The sequence below is a fragment of the Perca fluviatilis genome, chromosome 14, assembly GCF_010015445.1.
Source record: "Perca fluviatilis chromosome 14, GENO_Pfluv_1.0, whole genome shotgun sequence".
NCBI lineage: Eukaryota > Metazoa > Chordata > Actinopteri > Perciformes > Percidae > Perca > Perca fluviatilis.
Window position 1 is genome coordinate 16,003,967 of NC_053125.1, and position 15,594 is coordinate 16,019,560.

The 15,594-nt window shown below is 39.5% G+C and overlaps 1 protein-coding gene across 1 annotated transcript; it reads left to right on the forward strand.

Annotated features, from left to right (window-relative positions):
• The first annotated feature begins 1,336 nt into the window (after window positions 1–1,336).
• Window positions 1,337–15,557, forward strand: slc16a13 (solute carrier family 16 member 13). The gene is made up of 6 exons (XM_039821473.1): window positions 1,337–1,480; window positions 8,311–8,558; window positions 9,349–9,492; window positions 9,662–9,918; window positions 10,264–10,795; window positions 13,845–15,557. The coding sequence occupies exons 2-6, from the start codon at window positions 8,330–8,332 to the stop codon at window positions 14,114–14,116; spliced, it is 1,434 nt and encodes a 477-aa protein (XP_039677407.1). The 5' UTR covers window positions 1,337–1,480; window positions 8,311–8,329; the 3' UTR covers window positions 14,117–15,557.
• Window positions 15,558–15,594: the final 37 nt, after the last annotated feature.

Consider the following 15,594-nt stretch of genomic DNA (forward strand, 5'->3'; position numbering starts at 1 on the left):
AAAACTATCAGCAAGAAAGCTATGAGTTCCTCCTTTCTGCAGACCCAGTTTCTACTGTCTCCACATCTGAAAGAGACATATTGACGAGAAATCGGCACTCAACATGCACATTTTCCAACAGGGCAGTTTAAAAGTTGTCTTCTGAAACATTTAAAAATGAATGTATCTGAGCATGCAGGAAGAAATGGAGGAAGACGAATACATACTTACTAAGAATAATAACAGTGGCTTAAGCTATAAGAAATCCCTATGGCCTACATTTAATGGAGATATGTATTTAAAACTTGAGAACAGTGGGTTAGCCTACATTTCGTGAGCTTAGAATTATAAGGTTCTATCTAGCCTGGATGCCAGCCGAACTTAGCCCCGCCCACAAAATTCGAGGTCGGGAAGTTCATATTCTGACTAGAATCTGAGTATGACCACGTCAGGCTAGGTTCTATCTCCACTTTTGGCCAAAATTGAGTTTTTGACATAATCTGATCCCTTAGGTGTTTATTAATGCCTGTGTGGTGTTATTTTTGTAAAAAAATATTTTCTTAGTTAGTTATGAATAAAATAAAAAGGTTCCATCTCACAAAATAGCTGGGATGTAAAAACTTTGATGCTCAGTATCTCAGAACTACCCTAAACGGAGATAGAACCATATAATTCTAAGCTCACGATTTGTTGACTGGAACATTTTTTATTATATACAGTAAGTTTCCTCTTTAAGACCAGATTAGTTTAAATAGTTTAAGCTATTCATTAGAAAAACACCCCTCCAGTGTAGTCTCCGAAATGTGTTATTATCTTTAGGCCTGATTTTTTTCTTATATTTTCCTATGTGTTTGTGTTAATTCTGTCTGTCTTGTTTTATTGGCATTCTTTCTTTAAAAATCAATAAACAAAAAAAAAAACTAAACAAAACCAAAACCTAATTGCAAATTGCTATAGCCTGACTAATTAATTGCAATTATTCAAGAGCTTATTTTAGTTATTAGCCTACGCATGTCGTTTATCTAACCTGAAACATGTTCTTAGAGTGAAAAGGAGAAATAGAATGAAACTATGAAACTACTGAACTTTGTACTAAATTGAAGTATCGTTGGTTGCCATATTAAAGTTCTTTAAAAGGGCTTTCATTCAGTCAGGACACACCCAGTTTGTTTTTAATATTGGAGGAGAAAAGTACAAGGCATGGTCTATAATTAATAACATAACATGACTGGTCTTAAAGGCTATATACTGTATGTATGAGTTATTATCCAGGCTTTTATGACATAATATGCCGAATGCGCGCGCCCACGTGAAGACTGCGCACGCGCACGGTTAACTCCTTGCTGTGATGCGACTGTTGAACTTTTCCCCCCGTTGCTCGTGCCGTGTGATAGAGCGTTGTCCGGCCTGGCCGTTATACTGCTGTAGTGACTATCTGCTACAGTGAACTTGGAGACTGTGTGGACCATGTGCTGCTCCGGAGAAAGCTGACAGACCGATGGTGAGTAGGGTCGAATTAAAATGAAGCTTTTATTTATTTTTTTTAACCTGAAAGCGTCTTAAATCCTTGAATAGTAACGGACGGACGTTGGCATTTATTTAGGTTTCTGTTTTAGTCACGGGTTATGGTTATGAAACGGTTAATTTTTCACAGTAAACGTTAACATCACTCATATCGCTACAGGCAGCACATACATTGTTAGCAACAGTTGAAGAACAATTTACGATTACATAATAATTATCACATATGTCAGCAAAAATATGACTATAGTTTCGAAGATTGTTTGTGTCCAATAGCCTACAGCTGAGTGTGACAAACAGCGCGCAAGCGCAGTGTAAGGTCTACGTCACAGGTGGTAATCGTGAATGGCTGCAACTGCTTGCAGGAAAGGCATGACGCTATAGAGATACACAACAGCCTACAAACTAATTTGAAATCTAAGGCTGTGTTTTAAGAGTGCAAATTCCCGTAATTCCTGCAACAGCGAAGTGAGTGGCATTAGGTTAGGAATGGATCACATCACTGTGCTGTGCTACTTGTTGCTTTGGCTTATTTTTAACTCACTACAAAACTCACCAAATTGAGCAACAGAGGGGAAAATACTGCTAATAATAAAAATAATCAGAATTACATGGTATACGTCTGGTTTTACATAGTATATTTGTAACTATATGTGCAGATATAAAAAGTGTTATCATCACTTAAGAAGGGTTCACACTTACACATTGTTATTTTTTATTTCCTCTCAAAGTGTTGAGATCAAACATGTTTTGCAGTGAAGTTAACAGAAAGCAGCTGCAGGACAAATAAAACACAGTATTGCATGTTGAGAGCACATCGGTGGCCGAGACAGATTACAGTAACACAAATACAAAAGCCACAACACAAACACAAAAGCTACAACACAAATACAAAAGCTACACACAAACACAAAAGCTACAACACAAACACAAAAGCTACAACACAAATACATAAGTTCAGGCTCATAGTGCTGCTTTAGTGAAGCACTTTTTTTAAATGAGCAGTTTTGACATGTGAACATAAGCATCACATTTTCCCATTTTGATGGGATACATTATTAACTCACTATACAGCTTTATGAGAGTGTAATTTAACAATTGTTGACACAGAACTATTCCATACATCAAATGTATACATCTTACATAGAAAGTCATGGTTAGAAGGAACATACAAAAGTGCATCTGACTTTTCAAATCGTTCATAAACACCTGCAGGTGCATGTGCAGTGGCCTATGTGTGGCTAATAGACGACAATATCATCATTTTGCAAATACAGTAGCACTCATAAGTTTATGAACCCTTGCTATTGTTGACTAAAAAGAGCAATAAAAAAAACATCTTTTGGAAATTGATCTTAATGCCTTAATTAAAAAAATGAGGAAAAATCCAACCTTTAAATAAATAAATGTTCTTCCTTAAAATACAGGGGGCATAAGTAAGTACACCCCTATTTTACAGTTTTTTCCAACTGCTTACACACGTTTTCAAAACTATGTCTCCTTTTTTCAAAACTCTACACACAATTCCTAAAACTGCACACACAAAATGCAAAATGCCTCACATCTCCTTCAAAATGAAACACTGCATTCAAAATACCATAAACACATCTCAAAATGAAGCATTTGCATCAAATGGCAAACACTTTTTTCATAATAGTAAATTTTTGGATATACCATGTATACACTGTTTTTCTAAATCTAAAGCTCTTTTGTCTTTCATAGGCTTATATCTATATTTACAAAATTCTAGAGAGAAAGTAATCTGCTGAAAGTGGTTGAAAAGTGCACTGTAAAAAACAATGTAATGTTACAGTAAAACAGATAATATTGTTTGGGCAAAACATTACATTTGTAAGAGTAGCACGGTGTTGTATACAGTAACATGAAACAAGAAAACAAAAGTACAAACATATGTAAACCAAAGGTATCATTTTTAGAATAAAGAATATGTTTGTGTGTGTGTGTGTGTGTGTGTGTGTGTGTGTGTGTGTGTGTGTGTGTGTGTGTGTGTGTGTGTGTGTGTGTGTGCTTGTGTATCGGGGCGAGGGGGGGAATTGTATGCACTTTGTGCAAAATAAAGTCTGATTGATTTGTAATGCTGAAATAGTCATTAGATAGTTGCACACAGTATGGACGCCACTGTAAAGCTACTCAAGATGGACTTCTCTCATGGTCAATCTGTGGTTGATCACATGATGAATACAGTTTTTTCCAACTGCTTACACACGTTTTAAAAACTATGTCTCCTTTTTTCAAAACTCTACACACAATTCCCAAAACTGCACACACAAAATGCAAAATGCCTCACATCTCCTTCAAAATGAAACACTGCATTCAAAATACCATAAACACATCTCAAAATGAAGCATTTGCATCAAATGGCAAACACTTTTTTCATAATAGTAAATTTTTGGATATACCATGTACACACTGTTGTTCTAAATCTAAAGCTCTTTTGTCTTTCATAGGCTATATCTACAATGTTCTAGAGAGAAAGTAGTCTGCTGAAAGTGGTTGAAAAGTGCACTGTAAAAAACAATGTAATGTTACAGTAAAACAGAAAATATTTATTGGGCAAAACATTACGTCTGTAAGAGTAGCCCAGTGTTGTATACAGTAGCATGAAACAAGAAAAAAAAAGTATAAACATATGTAAACCAAAGGTATCATTTTTTGAATAAGTGTGTTTTGTTTTTGTGTGTGTGTGTGTGTGTGTGTGTGTGTTGTGTGTGTGTGTGTGTGTGTGTTGTGAGTGTTTGTGCGTGCTTGTGTGTGTCGGGGTAGCAGAATTGTATGCACTTTGTGCACAACAAAGTCTGATTGATTTGTAATGCTGAAATAGTCATTAGATAGTTGCATGCAGTATGGACGCCACTGTAAAGCTACTCAAGATGGGCTTCTCTCCCTGATCTCATCAGAAATGGCTCTCCTTTCTTTTTCCTTTTCCTCTCCTCCTCCTCCTCGTTGTTATCCCCTGTCTCTTCCTCCTACTCCCCTTACTCTCTGTCTATTGTTGGCATCCATTGTTCCAAACAGGTAATCTGACCTTTGGCCTCTGTATAGGCCTATACTAAAGCAATGATTGGTTAGTGTTCAGTTATGACATAATGTGTTTGCACATGTGAGGAGTGTGTGTGTGTGCCCTGGTAAATAAGTGTAGCATTTTGATTGGTTGTGTTTAGAAATGGATAGCAAGTCACTTCTTGTTAGATTTTTGTGTCTTAGGTAGAGAATTGTGTTTAATGTTTTGAAAAAAGTGTTTTATGCAATTGAAAACTGAGTGAAAGGCTGAGAAATAGCTTATGGTTTTGGAGATTTGCTGTGTAGTTTTGCACTTTGAGTGAGAGGTTTCAAAAATCGTGTGACATGAAAAGATTTTGTGTGTAAGCAGTTGGAAAAAACTGTAAGTGTGGCCCTGATCTCATCAGAGATGGCTCTCCTTCTTCCTCTTCTTCCTTCCTCCTCCTCCTCGTTGTTGTCCCCTGTCTCTCCCTCCTCCTCCCCTTGCTCTCTGTCTATTGTTGGCATCCATTGTTCAAAACAGGTAATCTGACCTTTGACCTATGTATAGGCCTATACTAAAGCAGTGATTGGTTAGTGTTCAGTTATGACCTAATGTTTTTGCAAATGTGAGGAGTGTGTGTGCCCTGGTAAATAAGTGTAGCATTTTGATTGGTTGTGTTTAGAAAAGGAAAGCAAGTCACTTCCTGTTAGATGTTTGTGTCTTGGGTAGAGAATTGTGTGTAATGTTTTGAAAAAAGTGTTTTATGCAATTGAAAACGGAGTGAAAGGCTGAGAAATAGCTTATGGTTTTGGAGATTTGCTGTGTAGTTTTGCACTTTGAGTGAGAGGTTTCAAAAACCGTGTGACATGAAAAGATTTTGTGTGTAAGCAGTTGGAAAAAACTGTAAATTCCCATAGAGGCAGGCAGATTTTTATTTCATGGATCCAGGATACTATGCATCCTGTTAAAGTTCCCTTAGCCTTTGGAATTAAAATAGCCCCACATCATCACATTGCATGGGGTACTTTCCATAAAATCATCTCTCAATGCAAATCAAACCAGCTATTAGTCTAACTGAAATAAAACCATGTCAATCTGTAGGTATGGTGAAGGGTATGTGATGATGTGGGGCTATTTTAATTCCAAAGGCCAAGGGAACTTTATCAGGATGCATAGTATCCTGGATCCATGAAATAACTGGCCTTTAAAAATAAAAATCTGCCTGCCTCTATGGGAATTTAACATATGGGGTGTACTTACTTATGCCCACTGTATGTTAAGGAAGAACATTTATTTATTTACGCTACATTATTCATTCACAAAGAAAATTGGTGTCCTTAAAGGTTGGATTTTTCCTCATTTTTTTAATTAAGGCATTACAGTTTTTTTTCGATTGCTAAACGACAGTGGGCACAACTGGAGTCCGTTCCAGAAAGTAGGTTTAGTGAAAACTCTGAGTTTGTTAACCCTGAGATGAGGGAAACTCTGGGTTTTCCGTTTCCGAAAGAGAGGTAACTTAACCTCAGAGTCAGTTGCTATGGTAACTGAGCCTGTGAACCTAACCTGGTTGGGAGCAGGTTTTCTTCAAGAAACCTCAAGTTTCTCTCAGTCTCCTCCCTCTGACGCAGTGTCAGAGGGAGGAGACTGACAGAAACACAAAGTTTCTTCTCTCTCATTTCCTCATTCATTCATTCAGTCTGTATCAGGCACATTTTAATGCAGTTTGTTATCTGCATGAATAAAAAAACTTGTTAGGCAGATTATAAAAGTTTTTTTCTCAAACATGTCATGTCCTTTTGTCGACGATCCTGTTGATGAAAAAACTGTATTACATCCCAACTAAATGTATTTTCATTTCCACATTTTTTCACAGTCCATTAGATATGTAGATACCTTATCCATCCTCATATCACTAACATCCACCATCGTGGACACGCTTTAACATCTTTCTGGAACCGAAAACTCAGAGTTTCCCATCTCAGGGTAAATCAACTCAGAGATCAGGGTTAGACTCAGAGTTTGTTAAACCTCCTTCCTGGAACGGACCCCTGAAGTCACATGTGCAAAACTCTAACTACAGTCTGCACAGCAGCAGTTCATGTGGACCAAACTCTAGTTTGTTTTTCATTGCTTGAACACAGTTTTCAAAACTCTACACACTTATCCCATGACTTTAACCACAATGTGCACAACACTGTGGATTTACAGCACTTTGTTCAAATGCTAACACACTGCTGTCAAAACTGTTAACCACACATTCAAAACAGAATGGATTTCAGTCTGGTGCTTATCAAACACTGATTGGAATTTTAGCTGAAAGCCTAAGCAGGTGTCTTGTTTTAGACTAGTTAGTGAACATATACAGTATTTATACAGAGGAAGCTCAGAAAGTCTTTTTTTGTATACAAACACCAAATAAGAATGAAACAATTATACACTGTACCGTTTGAGAGAAACAGGTAAAAGAGCAAAGATACCAATATGTCCAGGTAAGATGTCTGAGGTTATGTACACAGCTTTAAAAAAAAGTGAAAAACACTATATCTTTACAATAGTAAAACTGCACACTTGTTTTTCAGAAAGTAATGGAGGTGAAAGCAATGGAAACACCACATTCATTTGTATTTAGAGTTGATGCAGATATCCAGTGTGATGAAGAAAACTTGCCACATGATGCTGGAGAGAAGCAGGATTAGTCACACTATTACTTATATACCCTGTTACTGTTATGTACCTTTAGTTTATTTTCCCAGTAATTCCATACATTACTAGAGACAAAATACTATATTGAAGCAAACTGCTGATTTTCATTCCTTCTTGTTTACCTTACGTAAAAATTGATATATTATAAATCTATATCTTTTCCTTAAATAAACTATTGAGTAGTGTAAAGTCACTCAAATTGTTCAAACTGTAAAGATGAGAAAGTTTGTAATTTGTGTATTGGTGTTTGATGCTAGTGTTTTCTACTAAGTGTGTTCTGAGTGACAGTGTGTGTGTGTTATCTCAGTGAGGCTTGTGCATAGTGTCTGGCTGCCCTGAGCCTGTTTTGAGATGTGTGTTAAGAGTTGTGTTGCTTTGAATGAGTTTTGCAGGTGATGTGAACTGTTTAGCTCAGGTGACTGTTGGTAATGCAGACTGTGGTTTGAGTTTTGCACATGTGACTCCAGTTGTGCCCACTGTTGTTTAGCAATCGAAAAAAACTGTAAGATCAGTTTCCAAAACATGATTTTTTTATTCCTCTTTTTAGTCAACTTTAGCATGGGTTCATTAACTTATGACTGCCACTGTAGTCTTATTACTGCATTAATGATGACATAAATGAAGAAATAAGCTATTTGACACTGCTAAAAAACAAGTGAAGAATGACAATAACTTGAAAATGTCACCGAAGAAATTTCGCACAACTGCATGTTACTACCTTTTGAATTTGCTGTCACTTCTGTAGACTACCACTGTAAAACCTAGTAAAAGTTAATTAAAGAGCGTTCTCTTTCACTATTGAACATGCAACTATTTCTTTACAACTGATCCATCAACGCAACAGCAGTCAGAGTTCACCTCTCACCTATATCTTGTTCTCAATAGAAACTAGTTAAGCAACCTAGTTACACTAACTAACATGTCACAATCAGGGAATCTATTGGCCTGAGGGAAGTTAACCATTAATGGCTATTGACCACAGACAGTATCTAAGACTTGTTCTGCACTAAAGGAGAGAGCTATCACTTGCATTTCCTGACACTAGTATCTCTGTGCTTCCTTTCACATCTAATCTATCCTCCTCACTCTGCTTTTATTTTAAGAGATAAATCTCACTTAGACATGACCAACAACAAACCCAAAGTAGAGGGCCGGAGCGATGAAGCCGAGGGCCCGGATGGAGGCTGGGGCTGGGTGCTGGTCGGCGCCCTGTTCGTCAGCACAAGCCTCGTGTTCGGCCTGATGCGTAGCTTGGGGATCTTCTTTGTGGAGTTTGTCCAGTACTTTGAGGAGAGCGCTCAGGCCATCTCCTGGATCTCATCCACGGGCCTGGCAGCACAGCAGTTCTTCAGTGAGTCACTTTGTGAATATGTGTTGTGTGCTGTGTTAAAGTATTTATGAATGTGTTGTTAGTAACGGTGGCTACAACTAACAATTATTTTCATCATTGACTCATCTGTGGACATGAGAAACTGAGAAAAGCAGCCTGATAAATGATTAATTAGCTAGTCTTTGCAGTACCAGTTGCAATTCTGTTATCCAAGTAACAGACATGATCATGTGTCATTTATCTTATTAAAATCTATACTAATCACACAGGAAGAGTAATGCTGTAACTAAAGAGAAACAGATATAGATAGACGGATGGCTGCAACTCATTAACCCTTTAACAAGCACCAGTGGGTCACTCATTACAAACTCATGCTGCACAGCCAAAAATTGTTCAAACTCACCGAACTGGTTGGAAATTGTAGTGGAGACTCCAAAATTTCCAAAGATGCCAAATATTTGAGTTTGGGGAAAAAATGAGTCATCTAGAAATGTTTGATTTCCATTGTACATAAAAAAAAACAACATGGTGCCTTGGGTTTAAAATATTTCACTCAGTGTTAACATCACGTAGCTTCAATGAAGTGCTGGGACAAGCTGATGCATAATATGTATGATACTGTGTAGAATAAGAGGATTTTAACAACCTGAAAAGTCAAAAACAAAAGTGGATTATTGATTTAAAAAGACCTTCACATTTTGTTTGACACATTCATTTTTGTCAGCCAATTTTGTTGGCCGATCGTATGCACTTGTCGATTTTGTGGGTTAATGCTATATATCCGTGACTAATGAAGATGTTTGTTTTGCAGGTCCGCTGGGTGCAGCACTATGTAACGCATATGATGCTCGGGTGGTGGTGATGACCGGGGGCGTTCTCGCAGGACTCGGCCTCATACTTGCCTCGCAGGCCACCTGTCTTATTCACCTCTACCTCACCATGGGTCTTATTTCCGGTAACAGAGTCTTAAAACAACTGTTTTAGTTATTCTTCCTCTGGGACAATGAGGAGAAAACATAATCTATTTACTTACTTTGTAAAGCGGGCCATCTTTGTTTACCGAGTTAACCGTAAACCAAGTTAATTGTCCTCTCACTGTTGGTCTTCCCTCCCCTCCCCTCCAGGTTTGGGCTGGGGGCTGATCTTTACTCCCATGGTAGCTACAGTCATGGCTCACTTCACTCGCCGGCGCACCCTGGTGTTGGGACTGGGGTTCTCCAGCATCGGCCTGTCCTCCTTCGCATTCAACCCGCTCTTCCAGCTGCTGGTGGAGATGTACGCCTGGCGAGGGGCCCTTCTGATTCTGGGGGGTCTCAGCCTCAATATTGTAGCCTGCGGGGCTCTCATCCACCCTCAGCGGCACTCTAAAGCCCCAGCAAAGGTGGGACAGGGCACTACTGTCTTCATCTGTTGTACCAGCTTATAGACACACAGCAGAGAAGTTGGACTCAGTATCATCATTCTTGACACAATACGTTGTTCTACGTGAAGGGAAGCTGCTCCGTTTCCCGCAGAGAATTTAACTAACCAAGTGCTGTTCACCGCCGCCACATATCATAACCTCAAAAATCACTCTGCTATAGTTATGTGTGTGCAGTAAAAGGTGTAGCTCACACGAAATGATCTCGCTTACATTCCGTGCTGAACTAGTCCTTTAAGTTAACCGCGACTGAAGCTTCTGTGTCAATTAAAAAAGATGTTGACTGTTTCTTTTCGCTCTCCACAGGTGGATTCAGAGAGCAGGTCATCGCGTGCTTCAGTGCTGAATCGAGTCTCCTCCTACCTGGAGCTGTCGCTGCTCCTCGAGAGGCCTTATATCACCTACACGTTGGCCGTCACTCTTCTTAACGTCGGCTACTTTGTGCCGTATTTCCACCTGGTGGCCCACAGCCGCCAAGCTGGCTTCTCAGAGTACCAAGCTGCTTTTGTCATGTCAGCTGCCGGTGTTACAGACATTTTGGGCCGCGTAGTGTCAGGATGGTTCTCAGACCTACGTCACTTTCGGCTGATTCATTTACTGACCATGTGGACAACGCTGGCAGGAGTGTTCATCATGTTGCTGCCTGTGAGCTCCTTGTCGGGTTCCTACACTGCACTGATTGGGATCAGCCTCCTCTACGGCTTCTGCTCCGGGGCGTTGACCTCTCTGGTCTTCGCGGTGGTGCCCAAGATTGTGGGTGTGGAGCGCATGATGGGGGGCCTCGGGCTGCTGCAGCTCATCGAGAGCGGCGCAGGACTGCTTGGGACACCTATGTCAGGTACGAGCGCATTAAAGGAGAAGACATTGTTTACTTCAGACTCCATAACTATATCTCCCAATGTAGGTCATGTCACCTTGTTTCATGTTATCTAAAGTGTCCTAAATCAGTCAATGTACACAAGTTAACACACTGAAGCAAAAAGAGTCAAACATTAATTGAGTATCGGCAATTAGGGTCAGCCAGTAGTACTTTTCCTTTAAAGTTTTTTATTTTTTTTTTAGGTTCTGACATACACTATAGCGGACATAGTTAGAGCAGAATGTCTTAAAGGGTCAGTACACCCAAATTACAGAAAAGTTTCTTACCTAACCTCTATTGATATGTGGACAATCAGATAATTTGATCAGCCAGATTGAGATAGAATGCGTCTCAGAGATTTATGTCTCCATCACAATACAATGGGGATCAACGGAATTTAATTTGTGGAGCTTGCGCGATCACAGAAGGCTTGTATCATGTGGACGCCCGTGACAGTGTTGTTGTCATTACGTATAATTCCTCATGGGAGCGACAGAAACTACGCGCTGTAGCTTTAAAGCATTTAAAAAAGTAGGAACTTTTCTTCAGTAGAACATAATAAAAATGATGGACACTGGGTCCGATTTTCATGAAACTTGGTGGAAAGGTGTAGCATGGGCCAAGGGAGAACCCGCTAAATTTTGGAGCACATCCGAATCACGGGCCGGAAACACAAATTATTTTTCACTTCCGGTAACATTGCGAGATAGGGCGTTTGTGCTGCAGTCGTGTGGTGTCGGAAATAATCCCAACATTTTTTTTTCCCGACTGGAAAAAAATTCACACGCCATTAACATTGTGAGATAGGGCATGCCTTGCCAGAGGCCTGCGTTCTCATATGCCCTTCTAGTTTCTTAATAAATCTTGTTATCCTGAACCTTGATACCGTTGCTAGAATCAGAGCGCCATTCTCAGACTTTTCACATCAGACATGTTGTGTTGTTATCCTAGGCAAAGCACAGGTGACACAGATAACCATAACAATGGCTGTGCTCCAGCAGCAATTAATGTCATTAACTACACCTGTGTTTGACAAGTAAAAAAAAAAACATCTGCTGTTTAGTTTAAAGTGCCCATATTATGAAAAAAATCACTTTTTCTGGGATTTGGGGTGTTATTTTGTGTCTCTGGTGCTTTCACATGCATACAAACTTTGAAAAAAACCATCCATGCTGTTTTGAGTGATATACGGGTTTCTGAATGTAACCTGCCTTCAGTCTCCGAGTGAGCTGTTCAAAATCTGCAGGGCTTTCTATGTCAGTAGCCGAGACGAGGTGGCTAACCGTAGCATGCTAGCTCGTTCTCAATGGCAAAACACTGCTACAACACACACTAGTTCGCCATAATCTACAAAGGAACTACTTCCATGTCCCTGTTCTGCAGGTATTCCATGGAAAGTTGGAAGTGCGCCCTCATTTAGAAGAAGTCTCCCGTCTTATCCTGCCTTGTACTGACTGAAGTTGTAGAAACAAACAGCTAGCTGATGTGATCCTTACCTAGCTACTGCACGTGTGAATCCCAACAAAGACGGGATAGAAGTGCGATGCCTCACTCTGTAGCTAAAGCCCTATTCGCACGGGATAAGTATTATCTAGGGACCTCGTGTGAATTATAAATTACCCACCCACGTCTGAGTTTCATCTGGCGCATTCGAACGGGATAAGCGAAGCCTGTGATTTTACTCGAATTTACTGACATTAAGCAACAGTAGAAACATGGGTGTGGGTAGCTCTGCTACGTGTGTTTGTGTGTGGTCAGATCTCGAGGACACACACGCACACAATCTCAACCGGTAGTCAGTCATCATCCGAACTCGCGACCTCTCCTTTTCTTTCTCTCACTTTTTCTCCCGGGTGGTGTCAAGCAGGGTCCGGTTAGATGGATAAAACAAAACATTTCACCAGGTTAAAATCTATTAGCTTGATTTATTTGTAACATTAACATCTAATTATGAAGTGAGCCCCTCGCGATTGTGCATTATTTTTGATAAGCTATGGCTTGGAGATGTCTTGTCGTTATCTCTAGATGTATGATACAAACAAAAATATATTTCCCGCATGCTGCTATACATGTCATCCATCGCCATCTAATCATTCTTTTGTCTTTGCACTTGTGGTGGTTTTCATCTTTCTCTTTCTGCAAATTGTATATGATGTGCAGCGACTGACCCAGCACCCAAAACACTGTCAAAACACCTTAACGCACCCTCCATTCTTCGCAAAGATGGATAAAAAGGCGAAAAAGAAGGAAATAGGTACCTTGAAAAAACAAAAAGCCCAGCCAAATCCTGGACAAATCAGAGATGCCGATTCGCACGGGACTAATATTATCACAGGACCTCCGTTTTCGGCGAAATATGGTAGGTCATTTGCGGGGGAATTATTACTTTACAAATTACAGACATGACCGATTCGCACGGGATTAAGATCACAGACAACCTCCGCAATTATTACAAATTACTGGAGGTCACCAGGTAATACTTATCCCGTGCGAATAGGGCTTAAAACAGAAAGCTCAACACACAGGGTGAAAAGAGGAGCTGCAGCAGTGTGCAGTACAACAAAAATATAGTGTTTTTTGAAAATGAAACCATGTAAACCTATTCTGGTACAACCTCTAAATACAATTCTGAACCTGAAATGAGCATAATATGGGCACTTTAAGTTTCTCCCCACATGTTTCCCCTCTGTGATGTGGAAATTCAGAAACAAATATCTCAGTGGTACTTTTTGTTGTAATTTAGTTGAAAGAGTGTCACAGTAACAAAACAGAAGAAGCTTCTCTGTTTGGATTTATGAATGACTAAACACAACACACATGGCTTTAGAGTAATCAGGGCTTCTTCTAGTATATATTGCAATTAATGTTTTTCTTAATTAGCATGAGGCTAGCATTATGCACTTCATCAGTCAGTTTTATACGCACACTTTTGTTTGGTTTGAATTTAGGTATTTCTTATACTTGCCATGCAACATATTTATGCCCTTTTGTTCTTGTGACAATATTTTCTCCTGTCTCATGTCTTAAGGGTTGCTCAAGGATATCACAGGAAACTACATCGCTTCCTTCATGGTAGCAGGCAGTTTCGTCATTCTCAGTACTTTGACCATGGCCACCCTGCCTCACTACTTCTCCTGCACAGACCCACTGCCCCCTCAAAGACGCTCACTTGATGACAAAGATGAGGGTTTACATTCAGAGTTGAAACTGATGAATAGTGTGTTTTCTGACAAGAATCACAAAGGCGTCAATGATCTGACAGATGAAGTAACCAAATATCCGCAAGACTGTGTAGGTTAAGGGTTCAAGAGCCTTGTTGATACTCTTCAGTTGAGCCAATACAACGACGGCGCCTAACTGAAGACACCATCATGCTGCTCCATGTGTTTGCATTATACCTCAGAGATTGAGACCCAAAGAAGAAGAAAGACGCTTACTGTGAAAACTCTGACTGCATAAAGGGGCCAGTTAGTTCCTCACTTTATTTTAATGCTTGCTTAGCAATGCTTAGTAAACACTGAAACACATACAGATGTGAGGTTGCTTTACATGCACAGTAGGATGGCATGCAAAATAGGAAATATGAAAGAGAATGTCAAATGTTTTATTATTACACATCAACTTTTGCATACTTGACAAGGAAACAGAATTTTTTATTTTTTTATTTTCTTAGTTCATGTGAATGTAAAATGAATGTGATTCTGTTCAGTTACATTTTGCACATACATGAATAATCCTCACTATCCTCATTTAATTTATATTCAGCTGATCAGCATGGCTGGATTAATTCACTATTGACCCCCCTGCCCCTTCTGCTGTCTGTGCATTGTGTATGTCCATCTCTATACAGTATAACAGTGAGTACATACTACGGCTACACATGACATTATGTGTATAGTACTGCTTGTTTACTCAGTAAACAGACGCTCTACAAGACAGAGCCTCAGGTAATGAAAATAAGTTCTTCAGTATTTCTGCTTTTGTTATGCATATTGGTGTATTTTCCGAATAGCAAATGATTGTTGGTCTTTACACTGTGTAATTTGTGGATATAGATTTATGAGTTAACCCTCTGAGGAGGAAAGACGCACCGGACGCTTCCAAGCGATTAAGCGATTAATAAGGTAAAATTAAGAAGATATGTGAAAATGCCCTTAGACCTCAGGGGGTTAAAGAAAGTGAATTTCTTAATGATTAGCAGCTCCACTCTGTGTTACGAGCACAGCAATAGCTCTAAAAGAGCTGCAGACACCAGCACGGTTTCCAGCAACTCTATTTTCAGCCTCAGGACTTTCCATCAGTGCAATCCGTTACTGGGAAGGGACACAACACTTGCTACTCAAGTGCATTTTCAGATGATACAATCATTGCTTGCATAAGCACTTTGTACTTTTTGTAAATCACAGATATTTGGCTTTGACAACAGCTGAATCAACAACCGGGTCACAGTGACCTGCTGGCTGCATTTCAATGCAAAAGGCATGTGACTTATGAGTGTGTCATTCCATCGCACAGGCAGATACTGAATAGTGGAGCTTCTGTAATGGTTGAAGGTGGAACATGTTCATCTTAACCAGCTACATACAGTATTTCCTGGCAGTCTGTGATTCAAAGCTGGGACCCTCGATAAAAATACTCGTCTTGAAAATACCGCTCAAACATCCAGCCTGCAACCTGACATCTATTATGTTTTTATTGTGATATTTTGTACTCACTCTTGATTAAAAAAACAACGTATTTAGTTGGTTTGTGTGGTAACTTTTTTTGCTTATGACCTC